The sequence below is a fragment of the Platalea leucorodia genome (assembly GCF_965183815.1).
Source record: "Platalea leucorodia genome assembly, chromosome: 4".
In the NCBI taxonomy this organism is placed as follows: domain Eukaryota; kingdom Metazoa; phylum Chordata; class Aves; order Pelecaniformes; family Threskiornithidae; genus Platalea; species Platalea leucorodia.
This window is the reverse complement of record NC_138826.1, coordinates 65,487,590-65,498,515: the sequence shown is the minus strand read 5'-3', so window position 1 is coordinate 65,498,515 and position 10,926 is coordinate 65,487,590. Positions and strand designations below refer to the sequence as shown.

The 10,926-nt window shown below is 46.6% G+C and overlaps 1 protein-coding gene across 1 annotated transcript in view; it reads left to right on the top strand.

The window, feature by feature from the left end:
- Positions 1-3,053: 3,053 nt before the first annotated feature.
- The window catches only part of LOC309589722 (protein mono-ADP-ribosyltransferase PARP12-like), a 15,302-nt gene continuing 7,429 nt past the window's right edge, over positions 3,054-10,926 (top strand). The window contains exons 1-7 of the mRNA XM_082310199.1: positions 3,054-3,415; positions 4,549-4,684; positions 5,654-5,936; positions 6,928-7,026; positions 8,243-8,366; positions 10,009-10,186; positions 10,788-10,908. Coding sequence (XP_082166325.1) covers positions 3,090-3,415; positions 4,549-4,684; positions 5,654-5,936; positions 6,928-7,026; positions 8,243-8,366; positions 10,009-10,186; positions 10,788-10,908 — 1,267 coding nt within the window. The 5' untranslated portion in view covers positions 3,054-3,089. The remainder of the gene's footprint in view (positions 3,416-4,548; positions 4,685-5,653; positions 5,937-6,927; positions 7,027-8,242; positions 8,367-10,008; positions 10,187-10,787; positions 10,909-10,926) is intronic.

Below are 10,926 nucleotides of genomic sequence, written 5' to 3'. Positions count from 1 at the left end.
AACCTCAACTGTTCTGTGATTCTGTCAATTCTTATCTGTGGTGTGTGATCTCTCACTTAGATGTACCTAGCCACTAGAGGAATCGAAAGTAGCAAATGTGGCACCTGGATCACAAAGGTGAACCAGAGAATTGCAGAGCAGGAAGCCAAATCACTGAAATCTACAATTTGGAACGGAACGTGTTGGAAATAGAAAATACTAAGGAAAAGCCAGCAAGGTCTTTTTACATTTATACCTCAGAAACGCATTGGAACTATTTGAGGGCATTAACAAGTATGTAGGCAAGGGTCAGAAGAGTTCGTACAGTTGACTTTTAGATTTCCAAAAGTTCTTCCCAGTAGAGGACAGTCCCCCAGGGCAGGCCTGCTCAGCCCTGCACTATTCAACATATTCATAAACCATCAGGAAAAGAGAATAAGGCAGTAGGATTTGCTGAGAACACTATATTATTTAGGAAAATAGTGATTAAGGCAAACGATGAAGAATTGCTGGAAAACCCTATAGTACACTGGATGATGAAATGGCAGCTGAAATTTAGTGTAGATTTAGACAAGAAGGCAGGCACTGTCCTCTCTTCATGTGGATAGTGATGGCTTCTGAACTATTATCGGTCAGGAATGAGACCTAGGGAAAATAGCATAATTCTGTGAAAACACCAGCTCCAATGTGACTGCTCATTCATATGCTGGAAGCAGTGCCATTAGGTCAAAGCGAGAGCAATGCTAGGTAGGACAGGATGGACAGGAAGGGGTAGAGGTCGTTAGGCAGGTGTTACCACCTGCAGCTTGCTGTCTCCTGCAGCCATCATCTCCTGCATTCTTGCCTATTAATCATCTGGAAGTTTCTTCAGAATCCACTAACTTATGGAAATGGCACAGATCAAAATTCCAAGCTGGGAGGTATAAATACCATCAGCTTGCCTGAGAAGATTTTGAAGCTGATCCAACAGCAGCCAAATTGCTGAGGCTTTTATGCTGCCTGGTGTGATAGAGGGGACGCCCGCACTGCGACGGAGGAGGAAGGATGAGCACTCTCACCCTCGGCTAGGTAACTATTTCTGCTCATAGGCGCACGAGTTATGTGTTATGAATTAGAGAACCTGTGAGTTAGAAACTTCATGAATTAATGAAGTGAATTCGCATTTTAGACAAGTCTGTACAAAAGGGGACTGAGCCTTTGTTTGACATGCTTTTTTGTCTTCTTTCCTAATAAGCTCATAAAATAAAGTTCAATTTACAGAATGTGTTGTCCTGTAAATTTGAGCTATCTAAATGAACCGTGACACTCCAGCTTCAAAAGTAATCAACAAAATCAAACAGTAGGAAAGGAGGACAAAGACAGCCCGAGCTATGGAATTACTTCTTTTTTTTATTAGGAAAGCAACAGAAGACAAAGCAAAAAAAAACCTGAGAAGCCACTGCGCACATTTGATGCACTCACATCTTGCATACCATCTGCAGGTCTGCCCCTTAAGGAAAGACTGTCTTAAGGAACAAAGGAGGACAAAGACAGCCCAAGCTATGGAATTACTTCCATACAACAAAAGGCTAAAATAGACCAAAACTTTTCCATTTGGAAAAGAGACAACAAAGGGGTATATGATCAGTGGATATAAAATCAGAAATGGAACCAAGAAAGTGAATAGCCCTTCTCCTGTGTTTCAGGAAATCTAATCGGTGGACCCTGGAAGAGTGGGATGAAGGACAGTAATGCTACAGCCTCTCACATTGCCTCCTAGGCGTCTGTTAACGGCCTGTCGGAGGCAGGCTACAGATCTATATGAACACTTAAGTGACCTAGTATAGCTGTTCTTCTGTTCAATGTACTTGTCTAGCTTCTCATTTTGTCACTCCCTTCCTGATCTCACAGGGCAAGGAAGAAATAAGACGAGACAAGGGGAAAGGCACAACAGAACCTGACTGGCAAAAGAAGGAAGCAGGCAGGACTCTTGTTCAATGAGAATCACCATCCGCTTTAACAGTCCCCATGCCAACTGCTGCCATTCTGACTTAAATAATGGTATTGTACATCATTGTTTTACCATGATTTAAAGCATGCCTCTGAGTGAATGTTATGCAGCACGAGAAGTGATTAAATGACCCAGAGAGGAAGGCACTTACAAAACTGAAAAGATGGTCCCCCTTCTAAGGAGTTTGTGAGCTCCCAGAGGGTGAGCACATTGCTTGGCCACCGTCTGGTGCCATGGCTGCAGTGCAAGAGGACGCAGTGACACTGCAAAGCAGGGGGTACTATGACCATTACAACCAGGGTGGTTGCATGTCCAGCAGATGCATGCCCATGACCGAGCATTTAATTTTGATATTGAAAGGAAAGGAGTGTGAGAGCGGCCTTCATGATGTATCATCAGAAAACTGCACAGGGCAGAAACCTTAACTGAGAAGTTTTTCTGGTGCCTAACAACAGTTGAATTCACACACCAGCCTTCTTCCTGTAAGGGAAGGTAGCGAAGGAGACTTGGCTGCAGTCTCTCTTCTCCCCTGGATCACTTATTCCTATAGGAGATGTGCGAGTTTGCACATTCGTCCTTTTTGGTCGAATTTCGTTTAAAATGGCCAATACATCCCAAAAATCAGCAGGCGGAGGGAGGCGAAGGGCCCTCACGCAGCACCACTGCATGTGCTTCACTCTATCCCTGCAGTCAGATTAAAAAAAACCCCAAAAAACCACAAAACCAAGCCATACCCCAAACCCCACTGAGGAGATATCAGAGCCTTTTAGGGTGACCCGGGGTTTCTGGGAGCTTCTCAGCAGGCGAAGAGAGCCTCCGGCCTCGCGGGCGGTGTGGGCACCTCAAGCGCCCGGCGCCGGGGCCTCCCTCGGGGCTGTCCCCTCGGGGCTGTCCCCTCGGGCCGGCCCAGCCCCGGGGCGTGAGGGGCAGCCCCCGCCCGGGCCAGGACCAAGGCACGGCACCGGGACGGGGCCGGAGGGCCGCGCACCCCGCTCCGCCCCCGGCCCCTCCCCGCGGCCCAGCGCCGCCGCTTTCGTTTTCGTTTCCTCGCCCCGGCGGCTGGAGCGTCCCGGGGCGGGGCTGCCCGGCTCCGGCCGGGGAAGGTACCCGTGCGGCGGCCATGGCGTTGGCCACCCGAGTGCTGCAGGTGCTGTGCGCCAACGGCGGCTGCCTGGAGCAGGCCGAGCTCCGGCGGCGGCTGCCGGACCGGCTCACGGCGGAGCAGCTGGCGCTGGTGCTGCGGGACGCGCAGCGGTTCACGCTGGTGCGGCGGCCCGGCCAGGGCGGGGTGGCGGCGGCGGCGGCAGAGGCGGTGGCGGCGGTGGTGGTGGCCACCAGCCCGGTGCGGCTGTGCCAGGAGTACGGCGCGGGCTGCGAGGGGCGGTGCGGGCAGCTGCACCTCTGCAAGTACCACCTGAGGGGGCTCTGCCGCAACCAGCAGGCCAGGTGAGGGGCGGGGGCCGGCCCGGGGCGCCTCCGTCGCCGCCTCGCAGCCCGCGGCTGCCGGCGGGGCGTCCCCCGCAGCGCTGCCCGGGCCGGGGGCGGGCAGGCGGGGCCGGGCCGGGCCCTGCGGGGGGGGCGTTTGCCCGGGACTCGTGTGCTGCTCTTTGGCCCCGGGCGCGGTTGCCGCCCGCGGAGCCCGCTCTCCCCTCGGCGGTCTCCCCTCGGGGGCCGGGGTCTCGCCGGGCCTTGGGGGGCCACGAAGCGAAGCCGGCGGTGCCCTGCGGCGGGGCAGCGGGGCTGGGCGCTGCTGCGGCCTGTGCTGGCTGTCCCGTTGCCGTTGGTAGCGCTCAGCAAACGCTGAGAGAGAGACGGTGTTTTGCAGAGAAGAGCGGGGTGCTTTCCTGAGCCGCGGTGGCACCGGGGGGGGCGGGGGGGGGGGGCGACGCTTCCGCCTCCCTCGGGGCGGGCGGGCGGCGGCTGAGGTTGGGCCGGGGGCCGGCTTGTCCGGTGGGGCGAGGGGGGCTCTGCCTCGCGCTCGGTGTGCCCCCTTCAGTGGAAGCAGGCTTCAGTAAAGGCCTGGCTGCTCTTCTCCGGGTCGGAAATGCTCCTTTCTCCTTTTTTTTTTTTTTTTTTTTTTGTGTGTGTGTGTGTGTCTTCAAAGGAGAGAGAGAGAGAGACGGGCGGGTGTTTCACAGATTTCGGGTTGCCACACTTCCTCCCCGGCTCAGCACCCCGCTGCTGGCGCTTCCCCCGTCGGGCCCGGGCGGGGGGAACGCTCGGACCCCCCGGACCCACTTGCACGCAGCGAGTCCGGGCGCTTTGCGCTGCGTGACGTGGGGGCGGTTTTGGCGTTTTCTCACGCACGGTTGTGAGCTGCAGGTCAAAAATGCCAATATTGTCAGACTGCGCTAATGCTATAATGACTGTAAATCAGAAATAGCGTGGCAATTATCCTCAGAGTAATTATGTAATCTGCTTAGCAAATCACATAATTGCTTTATAAAGGAGCGCTACAGATTTTTCTGAAACTAGCTAATTTGGTGTGCTTTTTAAACCGTTCAGTGTAATACCGATGGGATAGCAAAATAGTGCTAGTCTGTTACGCTCAGTTTGCGCTTGGGTTTCTTAACTTGTAGGAAGGAATGCAAGTTTGTTCACAACTTCTACTCGGACCACAATCTCTGTGTTCTAAAACAATATAGACTTGAGAGTTTAAACGATGCTGAACTTCGCCAGCTTCTGCTTCAAAATGACCCTTTTCTCTTACCAGAGGTGAGTAGCACTGTGACAGTGTCCTAGCCTTGTGTTTCAGCGAGCATCACAAAGTGGAAGAGGCTTGATACTGGCTGGAGGTGTTAGGTGTCAGTTTAGTTAGCATAATGCAAATCTAAAACTTTTAATCTGTATCTTCTGTTCTTGTCTATGGTGGGTTGACCCCAGCTGGCAGCTAAGCACTTGCACAGCCCCTCACTCACTCCCCTCTCCCCTGCCCCCAGCAGGACAGGTGACAGAGAACAAGAACAAAAGTGACAAAACTTGTGGATGCAGACAGTTTTGCAAGTGGAGGAAAGAGAGGAGAAAACAGGTGTTGCAAAGGAAGTTAGTCATCACCTCCTGCAAGCAGACCAGTGCCCAGCAAGTCTCTGAGCGAGGGCAACTTTGTAAGAAGGACCCACCTCCCTCACCCCTCCTTTTTTTTTATTTTTTTTTTTATTTTTATTTTAGTGCATGACATTATATGGCATGGAATATCCCTTTGGCTGGTTTGGGCTAGCTGTGTCCTCTTTCAGCTTCTTGCCCACCCCCAGCCTACCCGGGTGGCGAGGCCAGAGTGGAGAGAAAGAGAAAGCCTCGACACTGTGCAAGCACTGCTCAGCAGTAGCTCAAACATTGGTGTATTATCAACACTGTTTTGGTCACAAATCCAAAACATAGCGGGGTATGGTCTGCTATGAAGAAAGTTAACTCCATCCCAGCCAGATCCAGTACCTCTTACCATCAAATTCAGGTCAAAATTTCACTATTCCAAAACTAGAAACACAAAGAGTTTCAGTAGTGACATGATAAAATCCACTATCCTACATTAATGTGACTTAGAACAAAATCCCACCTACTTCAGAATGTCTGTAAGATGATTGTTGTCTGTTTTTAAATTTAAAAATCTTGAATTCAAGCAGTCTATGTGAGCACATTGTACTTTAATCTTTAAATTCTTTTTTTTTTTTTTTTCCTCTACCCAAGGTCTGCTTGCACTATAACAAAGGTGATGGACCTTATGGATCTTGTACCTTTAAAAAGAGCTGCACCAAACTGCATGTTTGCCAGTACTTTTTGTGGGGACAGTGCAGATATGGCAGCAGCTGCAAGCGATCCCATGAGTTACGTTCCGAGAAACTGGAGAGACAGGGAATGAGCTCAAACATTATTGAGAAACTGCCCTCCATTTATAGGAATATGTATGACATAAAAAATGGCAACAGGAACACAGATGACATAGAAGATGCCAAGTCTTCGCCATGCAAAGGTAAATGATATCTTTTGAAAACATCAGAGGAGTCACTACAGTGAATGTAACATTCTCACAGATGTCATTAAGAAAAAGAAAACTGAATTCACATCCTGATGTGTTTTTTAGGAGGGACCTTGCACCTATGTCATTGACAGAGATTTGTGTCTTGACAAGCGAAGTGGATTTCAAGGCATTATGGGTTCCTGAGAAATAAAGTGCTTGGTGTTTATAAAAATCGTAAATTTGGGGTTAGAGAAGCATAACAGGAACTGGAAATAGGGAGATCTGTAACTTTTTTCTTGGTAAAAAACATAAACAAGGGTAGAGAACTGTTTAAGAATAAGGGTGGCGTTTACTTGTGTGATTATAAACTACTTCATTTTATCCATTTTTTTCTTTAATGTAGCAATTGTCTAGCACAAGAATTCACAGACAGCACTATTCTAGTTACTTCTCAGAGATGTAATATTTTGTATGTTCTTGTCTTTTGAAGTTCCTTAAAATTATAAGTTAAGTATAATTTAGCAGGAAAGAAAAGGATAGCAGAATGGAAAATGCAAGTGTGTGTGTTCATCTCTGCTATTCTCCCTGCAGTTCCTTCTTCCCTTCTTTGTTTCCTTAGGTGTGCTTTAATTTACAGAAGTGTCAAATTTTGAGACTTAAGATTTTATAGCTGCCAATGTGAACATCTACGTGGAATGCATGGTTGACGCAAGTCCATCTAGAAATGTAAAGGCGTTGGATTCTAGTCTTATTTTGTGATGATAGCTAGAAACTATATCTGACGAATTTAGCAGTTACAGGAAAGTCACGTTCAGAAAGGATGGATAAAGGGATAGGACTTTCAAGTATACAAGGTTATCAAAGACTTCGGTGTCTTTCTGGAGCTGAATGCAGTTACGTAGTTATAAACGCTGGTTTTAGGCATCTTCCCTACTCATAGGTGCACTTTAAGAGGGCTTGTTGAAACAAAGTGTATTAATGAGGCTTATAATTCCCCCTCTAGAGAGAAAAAACAGCTCTAGCCGGGAGTCCTCAGCTACAAATGATGATGACTTGGAACAGATCTGTTTATTTCATCTATACAGAAATTGTGGCTTTAAAGGTAGGTTGTGACTGTAGCAAGTCCAGTCTATTTCCGTTTCCTCATAAAGAGGAAGTGATAGACATCTCTCACAGAAAGGGGAAACTTCAGAGCTTATGCTTATCTCTAGTTAAATCTCATTGCGATCTTGAGTGCTGATAGGAAAGTGTTTGATCCACCTGGTATACCAAACAAAGGAGCTGTTTTGTTTTACTCTGGAATTTGTAATATCTGCCTGTGCTGGGGATTGGCTCCTCCACCTGTGTTCACCTAAGGGATTGCTGAATGACAGGAGTCGCATTTCCAAATATCTATGAAAGATACTCTGAACTCTACGTTCTTCCTTGTTTCTTCTAGCACTCTTCTGTTCCATCTGTCGGAGCTGTCTCCCTTGAAAGGGAAATGTTCCACCTTATCTAGGAAAAAGGCTGCTGCGCCAGCTTTCTTGTTGTCCTTTTGTCATCCTTTTCCTTCTTAATGTTCTTGACGTGTAGTAGCTCCCTGATGTACTGCACACCTTCTCATATGAACTGTGTGGTGCGGTCTCCTTGACTTTCCCTGTTGATAAGTTGCCTGTTGTCCTACTAGGAAAGCTAGCCTGAAGTTTATGCATATGTGTGCTGGTGCTGTGATCTTCACTCCTGTTGAGGAGTGACTGCATACTGACTCTGCGAATTATTTCTGAGTAATGCTTGTGATACCTGGGCCACTGCTACCACTGCTCTTGTTCCTGGTGAGGCCTGGACCCTTAGAGACTTCTTGAAGTCTCCTAAAACTAAGCACTGTTTGGGTTTTTTTCCCCCCCCTCTTTTTCCTCAGTAATACCACTTTGGGACTAAGTGGATAAGCACAGATATTTGAGTTTACACTGTTATTCTATATATGAAATAATAGCCTTGTGTGAGCTTGTGATCTTGATTCATTGTAAATTTTTGTCTCTGAAACTGAGAAGATAAAATGGTCCTCCAGCACTGAGCTCCTGCTAGCAATTTTGATGCGCAAAGAGAATCTAGTAGGTACAGAAACTGAACTTCTGCCTAAGCTCAAAAATTGAGTTTTGCTTGCTTACGCTGAAAAATTCTGAACTATTGCTTGTAACGATCCCATAGGTGAACAGTTTCCATAGCTATACATTTGATACTTTCACCAGCTAGGTGTACAGCCCTGAAATGTTGGAGTGTTTCTCATAGCCTGTAAAAATTTTTTTTTTCTTTTTTTTTTTTTTTTAATTTTATAGACAAGTGTATCAGAATTCATTTTCACTTGCCATATAGATGGCAGATCTCTGATGGTAATACCTGGAAGGACTTGAAGAATATGGAAGAAATAGAAAAAGCATATTGTGACCCCCAAAACACCAGGTATAAACTCTTATAAAATTTAATAGTGTTTGGAGTTTGCTTTGTTGGACCAGGCCCTTAGTGGCTATAACTTGCTACAATTCTATTGCAGTCATTACATTAGTAGCTTCATTTGGTATTCTTCTACTGATGTCACTTTGCTGATCTACTGTCGCTGGAGATCTGATCCATTGTGACTTACTTATGCCTGGCGTCTGTATAGGACCCTCTGGGTTACCATACTGGGTTTGGCTGGGATGGAGTTAACTTTCTTCATAGCAGCCCGTGTAGTACTGTGTTCTGGATTTGTGACTAAAACAGTGCTGATAATGCACCAGTGTCGTCGGTGTTGCTGCGCGGTGTTTGCCCAGAGTCAAGGCTTTCTCTTTTTCCAACTCTGCTCTGCTCGTCAGCAGTGGGTAAGCTGAGGGTGGGCGAAGGGATGGGAGAGGATCAGCTGGGACAGCTGACCTGAACTGACCAAAGGGATCTCCCATGCCATATGACGTCATGCTCAGCAATAAAACCTGGGGCAGAGGAAGAAGAGGATTGGGTTTTTGGTTTTCAAGGTGGCAGCTGTTTGGAGGCTGGCTGGGCATTAGACTGCCTGTGAGAGGTGGTGAGCGATTTGTTTTGCTTTATTTACTTGTTTGTTTGTTTATTTATACCATCACCCCCCTTCTTCACCTATTGAACTGCCTTTATATTGACCCACAACTTTTCTTGCTTTTGCCCTTCCTATTTTCCACCCTCTGTCATGCAGAGGTGGGGAGAGGGAGTGAGCGAGCAGCTGTGTGGGTACTTGGTTGCTGGCCAGGGTCAATCCAGTTATTTTATGAGACTGACCCATAGACTCTAGTATTCTTTGCTGTGAAAAAATGTATAAACATTTCCTACTGCTGCTACCATAGGAAGTCTTAATCCTCACTAAGAATGGCTGGAAAACTGCAAAGAATGGTGATTTTATCACAAGTACTTGTGGGAATCTGTCTTTGGTTAGAGATTGTCAATACACAGCTTGACCCCCTGATTAGAAGTAACCTTCTCTTTCACCTTTTGAGATGGAGGATGGAAAGGTAGCATGAGATTTTCCCTTCTCACCTTCTTTTCCCCCGGTCCATGTTGTGGAACTGGTAGAATACCTTGTGTACCTAGAGAGAGAGATACTCTTGGGTGCAGAGAACCATTAAGAATAGCGAAATACCTTTAAGAGTTTGGAACTGGTTGTGTAGCACAAAGACGGTATTGGAAGGGGCTCATACCAGTATGCTCTGTCCCATGCTGGAGAATTTACCTAGCCCTCTTATGTTATGTTAGAGGCTCTTTGAAGCTGTGCTTAAGTTATGATAGTGTTCTGTTTAGAATATAGTTGGTTAGCAAGAAGAAGGCAGTGTACATTTTCCACTGTTTCTGTTCATCTTATGTAACTCACTAATTTATGAGTTGATAATGGTTACTGCACAGGGAACCAATGTGAGATGTAATACCGTAACGCAAAATATGTACAGACACAAGACAGAGCTGGGATTGTTGTGGAAACTGCACGTTTGTGTTCTGCATTTGAGTAATGTTGACTTAATTTGCAAATTTGTGGTGGGCTTCTGAACCTATGTGTAAAGCTTCACAAACAGTTCTGATTTTTTTTTTCTCCTTTTTTTAATAGATTTAATAACGGTGTTACTGAAAGTATCTGTTTTCTGAATATGCGCTGTGGGTTTGCAAAGGTTAGACGTCTTTCTACAGCCTCCTCTGTGACCAAACCCTCTCACTTCATTCTTACAACAGAATGGATCTGGTACTGGAAAAATGAATACGGCTGGTGGCAGGAGTATGGGAAAACAGTAAGTGTGGAGAAATGGGGAGACTCTCAACTCTGCTAAAAGTGCAGAACTACTGAAAAGTACACAGTGTTTTATATCCTCCCCCTCTTTTGTCACTCTCTCCCTCCCTCTCAGTCACTCATACTGTACAGATGGACTTTAGGGGCCTAATGGGATCTTTTGTCTGCAAATTTGATTGGTTCAGGTAGGGGAGTGCTCACTGGTGAGTCACAAGTATTACTGACAGATAATTCTTCAGTGAGTCATGTCAGATAGGATCGCATTAATACATGCTTTTCATTGCTCCTGACTAAAACTTCCTTTTCCGAGGTTCCAATAGTACTCTGCACATCTTTGCTAAGGTCTAGTTGGTGAATGTGCGGTCTCAGTAGTAGTGTTCACTGCATGCACTTTGCAATGTAAGTTTAGGCTTCATAACACTGCTTGGTTTGTTTTAGGGGCAGTTTCAATTGCTTAATACATGGCTTTTGCCTGAAAGCCACTATCGTGCACAAAGGCTGATACATACTGCAACCACCATACCATATGACAGTTTTAAACTTGCTTGTATATAACAGACCAGGAGAATCTTTTTTTTTTTCCTTTGGTTTTGTCCTGACAGGATGATGATCATGCAGCTGCCACTGTCTCCAGTGAAGACCTGGAGAAAGCTTATCTAGCCAGAAGTTCTCCAAAGCTGTATTTCAAAGCTGGAAGACATGAATACGAACTCAGTTTTGGAGGTAGGTTCCATTTGCTTT